The sequence below is a fragment of the Mobula birostris genome, chromosome 11 (genome assembly GCF_030028105.1).
Source record: "Mobula birostris isolate sMobBir1 chromosome 11, sMobBir1.hap1, whole genome shotgun sequence".
NCBI lineage: Eukaryota > Metazoa > Chordata > Chondrichthyes > Myliobatiformes > Myliobatidae > Mobula > Mobula birostris.
Window position 1 is genome coordinate 14,892,792 of NC_092380.1, and position 17,545 is coordinate 14,910,336.

Sequence of the window (17,545 nt, forward strand, 5' to 3'; positions counted from 1 at the left end):
CGGAGAGGGGTGGAGAGGGAAAGATGTGCTTAGTGGTGGGGTCCTGTTGAAGGTGGCGGAAGTTGCAGAGGATAATGTGCTGGATCCGGAGGCTGGTGGGGTGCTACTACTACTACTACTGCACATTGTTCCCCTGCCAATCACCTCTCTGCTTCCCCTCCCCCACCCCTTTGTCTTTCAAATTAGTTTTTTTCAACTACCAGCATTCTTCAAACCCTCCCCAAAGTTCTTCCTTCAGTCCTGACGAAGGGTTTCAGCCCGAAACGTTGACTAATCTTTTCAACTGATGCTGACTGACCTGCTGAGTTCCTCCAGCGCATTGTGAGTGTTCCTTTGACAACAACATCTGCAGATTATTTTGTGTTTACAGAGTACAAAGTAAATGGCAGGATACTTGGTAGTGTGGAGGAGCAGAGGGATCTGGGGGTACATGACCACAGATCCCTGAAAGTTACCTCACAGGTGGATAGGGTAGTTAAGAAAGCTTATAGGGTGTTAGCTTTCATAAGTCGAGGGATAGAGTTTAAGAGTCACGAGGTAATGATGCAGCTCTATAAAACTCTGGTTAGGCCACACGTGGAGTACTGTGTCCAGTTCTGGTCACCTCACTACAGGAAGGATGTAGAAGCATTGGAAAGGGTACAGAGGAGATTTACCAGGATGCTGTCTGGTTTAGAGAGTATGCATTATGATCAGAGATTAAGGGAGCTAGGGCTTTACTCTTTGGAGAGAAGGAGGATGAGAGGAGACATGATAGAGGTATAGAAGATATTAAGAGGAATAGATAGAGTGGATAGCCAGCACCTCTTCCCCAGGGCACCACTGCTCAATAAAAGCGGACATGGCTTTAAGGTAAGGGGTGGGAAGTTCAAGGGGGATATTAGAGGAAGGTTTTTTACTCAGAGAGTGGTTGGTGTGTGGAATACACTGCCTGAGTCAGTGGTGGAGGCAGATACACTAGTGAAATTTAAGAGACTACTAGACAGGTATATGGAGGAATTTAAAGTGGGGGGGGTATATGGGAGGCAGGTTTTAAGGGTCGGCACAACATTGTAGGTTGAAGGGCCTGTACTGTGTTGTACTATTCTTTGTTCTTTGTTCGTACATTGGATGAATTCCTCTATTAATGACTATTAGGAGCCAATACAGTTTTATAATACTGTCGTAGTATTGGTACTGTTCTAATTTGTTGTACATTTTATTTAAATACACAATTTGTTAGTCAGTTAAATGGCAGTTAGTCTTTTAAATATCTTTTTAACAATTTTCATGAAATTTTAGTTAAATAGGTACATGCTTATTTGGGCCAAAATATACTGGTCCTGATGTGTTCCAATTAACCAGAATCCACTGTACTTGGCTTCTGCAAATTACCCCAAGAGTAAGTGGGGGTTGGGAGACTCAGAGTGGAGTTGCTGGGCTTGTGAGAGAAAATAGATTGCAGGAAAAATAAATGTGTGAATGGGATTGATGGGACTGTTCTGAGAACTGCAGAGACTTCAGGACCAAATAACCTTATGTTGTTAGTAAATATGAAAACAGAGAGATTGTGGAGTGCAGAACGGCAGATTACAGAGGTAGCAGTACACAGGATACTTGTCTTTATTAATGACAGCCAAGAATATTAGAGCTAGAACTGTATCAAACACTCACTAAACACAGCTAGTGCAGGCACAGGTCTGATCACCACACTGTAAATGCACTTGCATTAGAGAGGGTACAGAGGTGTTACATGAGGAGAAACTAGCCAGTTATGAGGAGAAACTGGCTAGGCTGAGTTTTTCCCCCCCACAGAATGGGAAGAAATTTAATTGAGGGGTTTAACAAATGGAAGTTTAGACAGGACGAACCTATTTCCTTGAGCACAGAAGTCAAGAACTTCTCTTACTTTTTTTCAGTTTGATGAAGAATTTCTGATCTGGAAGGTTGATCCTGTTTTTCTTTCCACAGACTCTGTCTGACCTGCTGAGTGTTTACAACATTTTTAAAACGAATATAAATTTAAGAAAATTAAAAGTGGGAATTGAGAATTGAGAATTCTCTTTAACCTCAAGTGTGACAGGATCACTGTCTTTTGCAACAACAAAACCTTCAGAGCATTTATAAAATTCTTTGGATGAACATTTGAAGCACGATAACCTACAATGTTATGGGCTCAGGACCGTGCTGTTGGGAATAATTTGAACATATGGATTAAATGCTCTTCAGTTCCATGATTTTCTAAGACTACAATTCTGAGAGAGATTTTAAATAGCCAGGGGCATAAATTTTAAAGAATTAGCAGTTGATATTATTTTTTTCATTCAGCATGTGATGAAAATCTGGAGCAACAAACAACCTGCAGGAAGAACTCAGCAAGTCAAGCAGTTTCTGTGCAAGGAAGGAATTGTTGACGTTTCGGGCCAAGACCCTTCTTCAGGACAGCACAATGTGAAAACCTTGTACTCCCCACCAGAATGGGAAGAAATTCAGAAACCTGCATCACACTGCAGATGTACCTGGATACTATAGTGACCTAGAAGGGTATGGTAGAAGAGCTAGAGCGAGATTAATCTGGGTGAATTATTCTTCAGTCAACATGTTAATGCTGGGCTGAATGGCCTCATTCTTTGTTGTTATATAGGTGCAGCATTGGGGGAAAGCTGCAGTTACAGGTACTGCCTTTGAGATGTAGTGTTAATTGCTCACAAGAGGAGACATAAAAGATGGCAGGCATTACTTTTGAAGAAGATCAGGGGAGTTTTCCCTTTATCATTTAAACAACAATCAGCACAGTTATTATCCTGTGTGATCTTGCTCTGCACAAACTGTCAGGGCGTTTCTTCCATCCAGGAGTGACTTTAGCAAAAACGAAATCCATTAGCTGTAAACCACTTTCAGATGTCTGGTGGCCTTGAAAGGTGCTATAGAAATACAAATCCTTCCTCATGGAACAAAGTGAGTTCTGAACATCTTATAGATTTACAAATCCTTCCTCATGAAACAAACCAAATTCTGAACATCTTGACCACCTGAATCCATTTGAAAATGTCTCAGAGATGCTGTGTAATTCCAAACTGAGGTGGGATTTTTACATCTGAGCAGTCAATCCAGTTTTAAGGTAACAGAATGCTTAGGTATCCTGGGACTCTTTGATCCACTCCACTAAACTACATTCAGGTAGATGGATGTGTTGCACAGCCTCAGTAGTGAAAGAGTTGTGCTCTTCATGATCAGACTGCTCTGTGCTCTCATCCACTGATGTTGGCTGCGACCAGAACTTGAAAGAGGTGCCTTCCTTGACTGCCTGGCCTTTAAGTTCCAGACTCCCTGTCCGATAATACTCTTTGTCAGCTTTCCTGTGTCTCTGTGGCTCACTATGGAGAGCAAAGTGCCGCTGAGGATTTGTACAGTCTGTGTCTATGGTAGCATCACTGCTCCAGTGATGGTGCTCCCTAGTAAAGGACCACACTGGATCTATTTGCTTGGGTGTGAGAACTGGCTTAGAATCGTAGTCTTTTTCCACTGGCCAGAAAACATCATCTTCATCCAGGATTTGTTTACAGTCTATGAGAAAGTGAAAGAAAATCATTGATACTTTTATAGAATTTCACAAAATTCACAGAGCCGAAACAGATTGAACTGCTTGAGGCTCTAACCGTGCTTCCTCCTCTCCTCTTTCCCTACCCACCCATTCCCTTCACCCCTTACTTGCTGATCCAGTTTGCGTCCGTGAAGTTTAACTCAAGGTCCCCCAGTGGTATTGAATTTTACATTCTACTGACAGTCTGAGTGAACACATTTCTCCTGAGGTTCTTTCTCCATAAATTTGTGGTTACCTGGTATTTGTAATCCTCAGTATCAGTCTGCTCAAGTGTAAAATTAAAACCCACCCTAAAAGCAAGGACAGCTTCTACGCTACTGTTATAAGATTCTTGAATGGAACTACCATACAATAAAGATATGTCACAATATCCCTTGCCATGGCCATTGCACTTTGTGTCAACCTGCACTGCACTTTCTCTGTTACACAATATATTGCAATCTGTTATTGTTTTCCTTTAGTGTACCTTTGTATAGAATTATCTATCAGGATAGCATGCAAACAAAAGCTTTTCCCTATCTTACTACATGTGACAATAATAAACCAATTACCAAAACAACTGACAACATCCAACCTGAACAAGACTCCCTTCTCAGTACTTGTAATTCAAACCTGACCTGATCAGACCTGATTAGTGCTGTAAATATAAGAATTTCAAACATGTTATTCACGTGCAGCAATATTAAGGAAGCCAAACTGAACTGCTTGAAGTACTTTTCTGGGTCCCATCCATTCCAACATGTCAACAAATACTTTTTTCCAAAGGTACATTTCATTTCTTCTGTAGGGAGAGTTAAATGCACCAAATTTCTGGGAATTCACCTCACAGATGACATCACCTGGTCCCTCAATATCACTACCCTGGATAAGAAGGAATAGCTGCAACTCCACTTCCTAAGGCGATTGAGGAAAGCAAGCCCCCCCACCAACCAACTTAACTAAATTTTATAGGAGCACTCTTGATAGCGCCCTGACAAGCTGCATCTCCATCTGGTGTGGGAACAGCCAAGCATCAGCCCGGAAGTCCCTACAAAGGATTGTGAGAACGGCCAAGAGGATCAGAGGGGTCTCCCTACCATCCATCGTGGACATTTATCAGGAGTGCTGTGTACACAGGGCCCTTGGTATTATCAAGGATCCCACCCATCCCATCCATCCAGCATCCTCTTTGATTTTCTACCATCAGGCAGGAGACTCCGATGTATAAATATAAGAATGGTCAGGATGGGAAACAGTTTTTTCTCCTCAGACCATTAGGCTTCTGACCTCCCTGCTGCATCACATTCGAAGTGTCACCAGTTACTTTGTTCTGTACCCTACAATATTTAATTTATGCACTTAATTTTGTTTATTTACTATAATTAATTTGTAGATTTTATTCTTATTTTCCTAAGTTATATGTTTGGTATGTGTATTTTTTTGCTTTACTCCCTGGTCTGGAGAAACGTTGTCTCATTTGATGGTATACATGTATATAGTTAAATGACAATAAACTTGACTTGAGTCTTGAAAATGTACAAATCTCATTAGGCCCAGACAGGCTTGGATGAGGTTCCAACTGTGATATGGATCCCTTTAGGAAACAGAAGCTTCTGCTGAGGTTGGGGGTAGTGAGGAAGGTGGTTGAAAATCATGTAATAAAAATTAATAGGTCAGAAATAATGGGGAAATTTTCCCTCATTGTTCAGCATTGATTGTAAAAGGCTTCAGAGGGTTGAGGACCTAGTCAACTCCATCATGGGCATAAGCCTCTCCATCATCAAGAAATTCTTCAAAACAGCAGTACCTCTAAAATACAGCATCCAGGACCATCACTATCTAGAATATGGTCTTTTCTAACTACTGCTATCAGAGGGAGGTACAGGAGCCTAAAGACCCATGCTCAATGTTTTATGATAGTTTCTTCCCCTCTGCCATCAGATTTCTGAATGGTCCATGAACCCGCAAACGCTATCTTGCTATTCCTCTTTTACACTATTTATTTTTATTTTCATTGAAACTTATAGTAAATTATTATACCGTCAGCGTACTGCTGTCACAAAACAACAGATTTCACAACTACTGTATGTCAGTGATAATGAATCTGATTCCCATTGTGATGAAAATGGGACAAGTTCTGCACTGAATGGTCAGTCAGAGCACTGGCATTATTTGTAAACAGTTTGGGAAAAGTTTGACCAAAACTAAGGGAAAGATGCAGCACAAGCTTATGTGAACTAGTTAAGTGCATGTACAGAAGAACTCATTGAATTTGCAAATTATCAAATACTTTTCATAAAATGCATACCTGAAGATTTCTTTATGTCATTATAATCCAGAGAGAAATCAGTACTATTCTGGGGTTTTGTGACTGGATCTGCTTTCCGACTGTTCACTGTGCTTGGGATCTCCAGGATCCAGGACAGAGGGGTTCCAGTGGGAGGTTGACGATATCGGGCATACTGCAGCACATCTGTGATCCAGCGGACTTCCTTCCAAATATCATCCAGTTGCTAAAGTTGAAACAATCCAGTTTGTTATAGTATGTGAAATAGGGATAGGGGTAAGGTGGGGGGGGGGCGGATCAGGAGAGAAGAACATGGAAGAGTAAGGGAGGAGTGAGAGACAGAGGGAATGAGAAAAATGATAGGAGGCAGCAATTATAAACTGAGTGGTATGTTGGTCTTTGTTGCAAGAGGACTTGAAATAAAAGAATGGAGACATCTTGCTCTAGAACCTTGTGAGATCACAGCAGGAGTATTTGCACTGGTCTGGTCTTCCTATCTAAAGAGGGATATACTTGTGATATGAGGTTAGCAGATATCTAGGATGGATGGGGCTTGTCCTACAAGGATAAATTAAGGAAACTGCACCTGTACTGAAATTGAAATATTCAGAACTCTTGTGGGTCCTGACATGGTAGATGCAGGGACCTGTGGGCAGAATGGATCTAGAACCACGGTCTTAAAGGAAGGGGTTGAAAGTTTTTCACCTAAAGGGTAGTGACTCTTTAAAATACTCCATCTAAGAGAGCTGTGTCAGCTCAGATGTTGTACATATCAAAAAGAGAGATTAATAGATTTTTATATAGTATGGAAATCAAAGGATATGGGATTAATGCAGAAAGTAGCATTGAGGTAAAAGATTAACTTTCAGCTTTCTTAATGGCAGCCTGGCTCAAGGGACCAAACGGCCTATTTGTGCTTCTATTTCTCATGGGGAAGGAGGGGATGAGTAGGAGGATGGAAGGATAAGGATAAAAACCATAAAAAATTGAAGGAAATGGAGAGTGGCAGAAGGGATGGAGGTTGAAAGAATGAAAGAAAGATAGTCATACAGCACAAAAACAGGTTCTTCGGCCCACCATGTCTATGCTGACCATGTGCCCATCTACACTAATCCCATTTGCCTATATTAGGACCATACTCTTCTATGCCTTGCCTACTTAAGCATCTTTTGAAACGTTCCTTAGACATAGTCATTGTATCAGATTTCATCACCTCTGCAGGATGCATGTTCCAGATATTAAATGACTCAGAGTGTGCAAGGAAACAAGATGGAGTGAGAGGGAGAAACAAGAGAGGGTAAGTAGACAGGGTGCAGATGAGTGTCGTAACTTTTAAGAAGTCAGTTTCTCACTTTACTCTCCACAATTTACTCTAGGGATGGGTCAGGATATTGGATGCATTTTTACCTGAATGAGATCTGTCACCTGGCCATGTTTCTCCTTTGCTTCAATCAGTTCCGTATTATCAATGGCTTCCCTCAAAGCTTGCTGGGACAGCAAAGAATCAAGTTCCAGTAAAATTGAGGTCTGACAGTACTGTGCAAACAGCTCTTGTTCATAGGTGCAGAAATGCACTGCAATGACAAATTGTTAATACTTAGTAAAAACATATATTTCATAAATAGGTATAAACAAATAAATAATCTTTATTCTATTTGGTGGTGTCAAAATTCTTACAATGGGCATAGTCAATATAAGGTAACACATTGGCCTGGACAGTTACTGGGTCAGATTATGTGATGGAGATTGGGGAACAGGGAAGATTCTGGATGTATGGAGCTTCTTGCTTATAGTTTATTGGCACTGGTATTTACTGACCTGACTGACTGGCAGGTAGTTCCTGTCAGGAGCAAACTGCAGAACCACGTCTGGATGGGAATTTGGTTCCAAGAACGAGACAAATACCATTTCTGAGATGGTTTGATTCCAGTGGGGAAGTAATGAGGGGTGGGAAAGGTGAAGCGAGTGTCCAATTTAGGAGCCAGGACTGGCCAGGTGGCATTCCAATGGCAGGGAGGGAGGAGTGTACTTGGATATAAAATTGAAACCCAATCCAAGATGACCTACCTGTGGTAAAATAAACTCAGCCTGAATATGCATGACCCTAGGTAGAAGGCAGGGTGAAAAGTATAGGCTAGTTGATGAGAGCTTGTATTTCATGCACTGGCTGAGCTGTTAATTTCACATCAGATGCAGGCTAGTTGAGATGGACAACATGACAACTTCACCAACCTTTCCCTGTTCATATGTGATGTGGATAAGTTCTTAACAGCCAAACTCACCAAGCTCGAAGATCTGAAGAGGTAGGGTCAGAAACCCTGAGGGATGTCCATCTTGTCCTGGGGCTGAGCAGACATCATCTATGGGAGGAAGCAACAAGAGGAAGGAGACTTCGTCTCCAAACTCCAGCACTTCCTGTGTGTACAGGCGGAAATCTACAGCCTGGAAAAAGTAAAAGAATGCAACACATGCTAAATGCTGGAGGAACTCAGCAGGTCAGGTAGAATCTATGGAAGTGAACAAACTGTTGATGTTCCTGTTTTTCGCTCTCCTTAAATAGTTTGAGTCAAGTTCCCCATGCATGTGTCATTCTTCCTGCAAAAATTCATGCTGGAATTCTCTGCGGCCTGTGCAATGTCACAGGAAACCCAGCTTCAGGAGTTGAATATGACATAGTTGTCACACGAGGTAGCACAATTATTCAGAAACTCATCTCAGTAGAAGTCTCATCTTTGGAAGTAGATTGATGCTGATAGCCTGCAGCAAGTGACTCTCCTCCTGACTCTGCAAAGCTTCTCTTCCATCTACAAGGCACAACTCACACAGGGTGATGGAATGCTTTTCCTTCGCCTGGATGAATGCAGTTCCAGCAACATGCAAGGTCCTCACCATCAGTAAAAGGCCATCTGTTTGCTCAGTACCTCATCCAACATTATAAACAATCACTCCCTCCACTACCATAGCTACAGTATCACCCACAGGATGTTCTGCAAGAACTTGCCATGGTTTATTTAGTAACCCAAATGCAAGATCATTAATGTAAGGGCAAGGGTATCAGGTGCATGAGCACATATCATCTCCAAACCAAACATTGTCTTGCTGTTGAAGGATATATCCATTACAATTGGGCCCGAGGTTTTGAATTTTCTACCTAACAGCATTGTGAGAGGATCTTTGTAGACTATTGTGGTTACAAAAGAAAGCTTAGAGCTTGTGAAAAGTGAATAGAGGATTGCCAGCAAGAACTACCTCATGTACACCAACATGGCACATTCTCTCCAATCCAACATTCTACTAGCTTCAGATGAGTAATTCACAATTGTATCAGTGAATTATTTTCATCTTTCTAACCTAGCAACTATTCTAAACCACGTGGACAACTTAGTCCCAGTCTGTTGGGATAGGCCAGAGTCAGTGTAAGGACACAATGAAAAAACACAGCTGCCAAAATTCTGAGGCCAAGAACTCTGGGAATTCAGAGCTGGTCTATCAGTATTAGCAAATATAGAAACAGTCGATGGTCCATCTCATTCCTTGAGTCTTTTGATATTAATTAACATATGGCTAATATCTACCTTAATTTCATCAACCTGCTTTGCTTAATCTTTAGTGCTTTTGCCCAACAAAAACTATCAATCTCAGCTCCTAAATTTTTAAATCAGACTTAAACTCAACAACTTTTTCAGGTGGGATGGAGTGTGGGGTTTGTAGGCGAGAAGCTTCTTGAGGATAGAGTCACTTTGTTAAAATGGGATACCTTGTGCCAGTTCCTAAAAAATGAATTTTTATCTGGTTAAAGTTATCTGCGCCTTCCTTTTCCAGATGCTGACTGACCCATTGTATATTTCTGCTTCGCATTCCAATGACCTTTGCTTGAACCAGCCATTTTATCCAGTTATTGATGAGAAAATAATGTTTTACTCTGGCATGAATTGCAACCGCATAGCACGCTACTGCTGCAGGCAGTGCAGCAATCTCAAAGTTTCAGTGACCCCAATTCAACTTTGAGCACAGGTGGAGTTTGCAAGTTCTCCGAAATGTTCTGGTATCCTCCCTCAACCTAAAGACACACTGAGCGTTAACTGCCAACTAAAAATGTATCCCAGTGTAGGTGGGTGGTGGGGGAAATTAGAGGCGGGATGGGTGTTAATAGCCATGTAGGAGAATAGGTTATAGAACAATAATTGAGATTAATTGGATTAATCCCAGAAGTATCATTGACTTAATGGGCTGAATGGCCTTCTGCTGTGCAACAAGAAACTTCGAGGAATATGGTGTGAAACTACCTGGCTGAGGGGTACATCCACTTGTGTGAGAAGGCTCTTCACGGTTGTACGGAGTTCATTCAGGAAACGGCACTGTGGGCTCCCAGAATTCTCTTCCGTGACTATGGAATCATTTAAAGAGGAGATTTTCTGCAGCCATTCCCATTCCTCCCTGCAATCAGAGATACATTGTGAGATTTCTCACTAGATCCTGTGCTGGCATGACTGTTTATCCCTATGTACGATCTGTACAATCTGCTGTTCACAGAGTGAGAAATGTCAGTGCTCATGGATGACTTGTCTTCATGACCAGGATTGAAGTCCCATGTTATGTGACACATTTCCTACCCTGAGAAAGGCTGGAGCATTTGCATCAAGTTACTAGCCCCTGGTTGCTCTACATGCCACCATCACAGCAGCGCAGACATGACTTTCAGATATCTGTTGTGGGACCTTCAGAACACAACAGGCACCTTATCTGAAGGCAGGAAAACCACAGATGTGACATATTAATCAAAAGGTTAGAGCTATGTGGGACAGAGTAGGGAGGGAGGGGGAGGGGGAGAGTGGGGGGGAGGGGGGGAGGGAGGGAGAGAGGGAGAGAGGGAGAGGGAGAGGGAGAGGGAGAGGGGGAGAGAAAAGGTCGGGAGGGGAGGAGAAGAGGGAGGTGAGAGGGAGGAGGAGAGGGAGAGGATCTTAGTGGTTCAGGAAAGGGGCTCATAACCATCTCCTCAAGGGGTGGGTAATAAACATTGGCCTTGCCAGCAATTCCCACATCCTTAAAAATAACCGTCAGGAAAGAGCAAAGACAACATATGGGACCAATAGAGTGGATCAAAGGAAGATGGGAGAGAACTGAAAAATACACAGCCAAAGACATAATGAGGAAAATACCAAACATTCCCATTACCTGGATATGTTTTTGTTGTTCCGTATTTTAGCGTGACAGAGAATGTTGGGGAACCTGTTGGGAACGAGGACTTTAATCTGATCCACAGAGCTGCAAAGTTTGAGATACCCGAGATAGAGGCCTGGAGGCAAGGCCTGACTGCTCCGCTGGTGATACTCCAGCTTGTCCTGGAGAAGAAACATGAACAGTCAATTTCAAGGTTTTTAACATACTATACATATATGGCTGTTGGAGTGAACAAGCTATATTAAAGCTGTTGCCTCACAGCTCAGCGACCTGTGTTTGTAACTGACTTGGGTGTCCTCTTATGTGTGCAAGGTATGTGGACTGGTGGATTAATTGACCAATGTCAATTGTCTCTAGTGTGTGGGCGAGAGACAGAAGCTGGGGGGAGTTGATGGGAATGTGGCTGGTTGGTGGTCAGTGCAGACATGATAGGCTCTAGAGTCTTCCTTGGGGCAATTTAATTTTAATCGTCTATTTTAATCTGATGGGGAAGATGGGGATTCCTCCTAGAAATGTGATAGCATCTGTGACAAAAAACTTGGATTGCCACTCAAATGGGTCATTTTCTGTTTGGCTGATCTGGTTAAATTAATTCTGAACAAAAGTGCATTTTTCTTCCATTCCCTGTGAACGAGCGGCCATTAGCCCAATCATTCCATGGGAATGAGCAATCGGATCCCACACATTCCCTGGCAGAAAAGGATTGTATCCTATTTCAATAGTGTAGAGTTTATACTCAACCAGTTCTTAGGAAATGGTGAGTCTGAATCCCACATAAAGTGGATTCCAGTTAATTAGTCATGCCAAGACCAGTACATTTTAGCCCAATTAAGCAGCTATCTCAATTAGCCGAAGTTTCATGAAAATAGTTAAACAGGTATAAAAAAAAATAAACTGCTGTTTAACTGAGTAGCACATTATGTACTTAAATGAAATACAGAACAAATTAAAACATTACCAATAAGACTACACTACTATAAAACTCTGTATTAGTTCCTAATAGTTATTGAAGAATTCATCCAGTGTACACTGTCATGTTCTTTTGATTGACTGTAATGAACAAAATCTTCATTTTTATTTTAACATTCAAGATGATTGGTGATACCTTCAAATTCTTCGTAGTTCTTAACTGCTTATGTAGTGATATTGTTTTATTTTCACTCCTGGCTGTTTCTGGCATCTCCCAAGCCTGAATGCTTAAAACTGTATTGAGCAAAACTGTTCTGAATTGTTCTACTGCTATTTCTTACCAACTATCAATGAGAAAAATCACTGCTTTTTAATGGCCACCTAAGTGCATGCGACTGATGCTAGTTAGAAACTGTTTGGCAATAGTCTTCTTTTCCAATAAGTGGCATAGTGTCCCAAATAAGCAGCTGCCTTGATTAACTAATGGCCCAATTAACCGGGATCCATTGTATTCCCAAAAGTGAGCAGTCATTGTGGGAACAATGAAGGGTATAGTGAAAGATAATGAAGGATGTAGCGAGGGATAATGAAGAGCATAAGTGGGGATAATGGAGGGTGTAGTGAGCAGACAATGAGGAATATGATGAATTTGCAATGAGATTAATTGAGAAGGAATCGAAGAACATACTGAGGGGTTATAAAGGATTTAGTGAGGAGACTACAAATGATACAGTGGGAGACTAATGAACCTCATTGTAAGTGGGGAAGAGAGATATAGTAAATGGGAGTTATAGAATAACATGAGGCAGTAGTCCGAATTTGTTACGCCTGTGAGACTCTTCCTATACTGAACCTTTCCAAGTACCTTCATGGACATAAGCAACATGTCCAGTGCAGTGATGCAGTCAAGGGCAGAGACTGATTTCCGATAGTTGTGAAGTTTTGACAGTGGGATCCATCGGACACCATCCAATGCCTGCGATGGAAGCATCTCCTTGACAGTTAGGATTAAAACATTTCCGAGCTTATCCTTGATTGGCTCAAAGTGCACCTGGCCCAGGTCTTGTGTCCCCAGTGAACTCTGAAGAACAGAATGGCACAACTTTAGCTCATCTCCATTTATAACTGGGCAACTTTTGTGTCTAACATTTTAATTTTGAGTGGATGACCTTCATTAGCAGGAGGGCAGGTGAATGGGAGTCTGAATCCAGGGCTTGAGTGGTGCTTCACTTTTGAACTAACTGTCAGACCCATGCCCATCTATCAAAACCACACCCTGCTGATATATCTAATGCTGGCAATGTTATGGACTGTAGAATCAACCAACAAACTGTAAACCATCAGGCATGCATCCTAATAGTTGGAGTAAACCTCCTTGGAGATGAAAGAGCTTACAAGGAGCTAGTGATAAAATGGCAGAATAAACAATGAGTAACGCTTGGTTAATGAATGGTGAGGAATATGCCCCGTATACAGAAAAACAAGGGTTTTGGCCATACCCAACATTAAAAGTACAAGCTCAAATGCATAAGGTCATAAGAATACTAACTGAGTAAGTACTGGACTGAAGACGGGGACACTGATATGAGACCAAAGTGATGTAGAGGAAGGGAAATGTTTTTATACATGTTGTAAGTCTGTGGAATATACGACTGGAGTTAGTCTTGGGCTAGGATAATGGGAATTTGTCCTAAGGGTTATAGACACAGGATGATAAATCTCAATCTATCCCGAAGTCTCAAAATGTAGTTACTTAACTTCTGGTAACTAACACAATACTAACATTGGCGCATCTTTCCCTTTCATCCCTTTTCAACATTCTGAAGGGGCTATATTCTCTTCTGCATTCTGGTTCACTCTTCTTTCTCCTCAGCGTGGCAAAGCATTACGGGACTTAGAACTGCTGCCTCATAGTTCCAGCAACTTGGTTTGATCCTGACCTCTGACACTTTGTGGAATTTAGACATTTTTCCTGTGATTGCATGAATTTCCTGGGTATCCTACTTTCCTCCAATATCCCAAAGATGTTCTGGTAGACAGGTTAATTGACCATTGTAAATTACTCCAAATATAATGGATGGCAGGAGAACCTGGAAGGGAAGGGGTGGGGTGGGGTGGAGGGGGGAGGTTAGAGAGAATAGGTTTCGGGGAAATAAGTGAGGAGATGAGATGATAGGAATACACTGAGAGCTGGCATTGACCTGATAGATAAAACAAGCTTCTTATAATCCATAAGAAAATATGAGAAATTCTACAGCAATCTTCCTTACAATCACACACCTGTTCTGTTACCTCTTCTTCTTCCATTATGCAGTGTCTAAAAAACTCTTCCAATTTAATGTACAGCACTCCCATCACTGGGGAAACCAGTATTTCAGCTTCATTCAACATTTCTATTCAGCCTGGAAATGTGATCCCAAGCTTTCTGTTGTCTGTGACTTTAATTCTCCATCTCAGACCTGATATGACCTCTCTGTCATAAGCTTCCTGCACATTTTGACAGATGTTCAATATAAACCAAAGGGAAGTCACTGCACCTTGTGACAATGCATCTCCCAGCTTTCCCTACTCAACATGTTTCAGCATTCAGGTATTTTCACACTTCAGGCATTTATCACTTTTCTTATCTGTTAAAATCAGATAATTATTCTGATTATTTTACCAACTTCTCCAAGGCTCCCTTTTAACTTTTTCTTCCCCCTTCTCCTCTGTATCACCACCTCTCCTCTCTTTTAACTTAACAAGACCTTCCTTTGTTCTCTTCTTTATTCCTCTCCTTTCTTTGCAACTTATAACTCAGCTTACCTCTAACTATTGCTAGTTCTGAATGAAGGACAGTGACCTGAAAAGTTAACTCTTTCTCCACAGAGGCTGTCTGACCTGCTCAGCATTTCCAGTACTATCTGTTTAATTTCACAATTCAATTGTTCAGAATGAGGACTGCAGTTCTACTGCATGACATGGGGTGGTGCTACTGTGTCATGGGAATCACAGGGAAATTCATAAAGTAGATAAAAGTAAACTGTACATTTACTTAAAAGCAGAATTATTGATATTTACCAAAGGAGGCTGTTCATTCCACTAGACAGATTTCATTACAACAGTCCAAGTTTAATGACGTGAAATTAATTCATGTTAATTTGTGGTGTCCTGGTAGCATAACATTATTACAGAATCAGCAACCCAGTTTCAATTCCTCCACCATCCGTGAGGAGTTTGTAAGTTCTCCCCTTGACCATGGGGGTTTTCTTGGGTGCATTGGTTTCCTCTCAATTCCAAAAACATGGGTTAGTAGGTTAACTGGTCACATGGGTGTAAGTGGGTGGCATGAGCTCGTTGGGCTGGAAGGGCCTGTTACTTGTTGCAGCTCCAAATACATCAAAGATATATAGATAGGTAAATATTGTGCATGTTGGAAATCTTAAATAAAAATAGAAAATACAGGGTACACTCAATAGGTCTGGCAGCATCTGTGGAGAGAAACTCAAGAATTAATATTTCAGGACTGGGACCCTTTCTCAGAACTGGGAGAGAGAGAAAATAGTTCAGTTTTCAATTGTAGAGAAGTGGGAGAGTAGTAGGTAGGACAAAGTTGATATCTCTAATAGGATGAGACCAACTGGTTAATGTGCATTTCAAGGCAGATAATATTTCTTTCATGGTGTTATGTCCTGTTAGTTGTGGGGCTGTGGGATATGGCAGACAGGCCAGACTATATTATTAGAGAAAGGAAAACTGAGCCAAATCACAGTAAGATAACTGGCAAAAATGTCTAGTTCTGATGCAGACAGAAAGAAAAAGGCAATTATCTAAAGCTGGAGAATTCAATTTTGATCCAAAGACAGCTGAGATGGAAGGTGTGGTGTTATGTGTCAAGCTTATGCTGGGTCTTGTTACACAGCAGGAGGTCACTGACAGAAAAGTTGAGTGGGAGTGGGATGGAGAATTAAGATGGCAAAGCACCCAACCTGCACTTTGTTTCTCAAAATGCAATCACATAGGAAGCACAACTATTGATTCCTCTCCATCACAATTGGTAGGGTCCTCATCTATGTCTGTTTCATCTCACAGAAACCTCGCCCTTTCCTTCAACATCCATGACCAGAACTTCCTTTCCATCAGCTTCCATATTGTTAGTTTCACCCTCAGCTAATATGCCCTCTGCTCCCCTTTCACCACTTCAAAGGTGCTGCTCCCTCTGTAAAATATGGTAAACTACCAACATTCCCTGCCTTCTCATACCAATATCACATGCTATCTAGGAAATGCAACACTTCCCAATATCCAAGATGTTAACCATTCCTGAGGTGAAAACTGTAATTTACTTGTGCTTCACAGAATTATAGAAACGTCACACTCAAGAAGAGGCTATTTGGCCCATTGATCTGTACCAGCTCCAACTAAGCCCTGCACCTTCTCTTTCTAGCTTTCTTTCCTTTCATGTACTTTTGCAGCTCCTCCAACTGAACTGCCACTCTCCCCTGGCACGGTATTCCAAGCCCCAAGTATTCATTACTTAAATTGTAGTTGTTGATCCTCTCTGTGCCTTGTGGTGCATCGGGCGGCAACCTTGCCGTTTCTTTAGCCTTTGTCTATTTTTACAAGGTCGAGTTGCTAGCTTGATGCTTAGCCCAGCATGGATGGAAAGCATACAAGGAACTGGCCAAACTTGAACCCGGCACCGCACACCACAAAGTCTGGCGCGGATGCTGCAACACAACAGCCAGCTATCGCTTAAATGCTGACAATGTTTGTATTTCTTTTGCCAGTAACCTCATTCTATGAATTTACACCAATGGAAACAGTTTCTCTCTATCTACTCTTCATGATTTTAAATACTCTATCAGATTTCCTTGCAAACTCTCCTTTTCCGTGGAGAACAACACAATTCCTCCAGTGCATCCATATTACTGAGGTCTGTCAGTTCAGGTTCAAGTTCAGCTTGTCATTGTCATTCAACCATACATATTTTTACAGCGAAATGAAATAACATTTCAGTCCTGGAAACATTCCAGTAAGTTTCTTCTGCACCCTTTCCAAAGCCTCTACACTTTCCCTAGGGCCTTGCATCCAGGAAAGCGCACAATACTCCAGGTGTGCCTGAACCAGTGTTTCATAAAGGTTCAACATGACCTCCCCGTTCTTGTACTTGTTGCTATTAATATACGGGTTTTATTTATTCATTTCCCTTCATTTATCTCATTGACTATTTCTTCACAAAACATGAAACATGTGGAGTTTGCACATTCTTTCTTTGACCACATGGGTTTCCTTTGGGCTTTCCAGTTCTCTCCCACATCCCAAGATCTATGGGTTGGTAGTTTCTTTGGCCACAGTAAATTGCCCTGACAACAGGTAGGGTGGGAATGTGGGGAGAATAAAGTGGAAAAATTGGGGGAATGTAATGATTCTGTGAACTGCTTAGACTTGATGGGCTGACTGGTCACCTACTTTGCAAGGAAGCATAATAATTTGTCAAAGTTTGAACCATATTTGATTGTCTTGCGGATTTCTGAATGTCCATTCTTGCTATGCTATGTTGTAAATTACATGAGTACCCAGAAAACCACATAAGAATTAAATTTGCCTTCAGATGTACAAATGGA

At 41.6% G+C, this 17,545-nt stretch overlaps 1 protein-coding gene across 1 annotated transcript in view; it reads right to left on the minus strand.

The window, feature by feature from the left end:
* Positions 1-327: 327 nt before the first annotated feature.
* The window catches only part of LOC140204860 (ankyrin repeat and fibronectin type-III domain-containing protein 1-like), a 122,761-nt gene continuing 105,543 nt past the window's right edge, over positions 328-17,545 (minus strand). Inside the window, exons 12-18 of the mRNA XM_072271735.1 lie at positions 12,805-13,020; positions 11,025-11,191; positions 10,136-10,286; positions 8,132-8,291; positions 7,257-7,423; positions 5,871-6,075; positions 328-3,546 (exon numbers count right to left, since the gene is read on the minus strand). Of these exons, the coding sequence (XP_072127836.1) occupies positions 3,113-3,546; positions 5,871-6,075; positions 7,257-7,423; positions 8,132-8,291; positions 10,136-10,286; positions 11,025-11,191; positions 12,805-13,020 (1,500 nt within the window). The 3' untranslated portion in view covers positions 328-3,112. The remainder of the gene's footprint in view (positions 3,547-5,870; positions 6,076-7,256; positions 7,424-8,131; positions 8,292-10,135; positions 10,287-11,024; positions 11,192-12,804; positions 13,021-17,545) is intronic.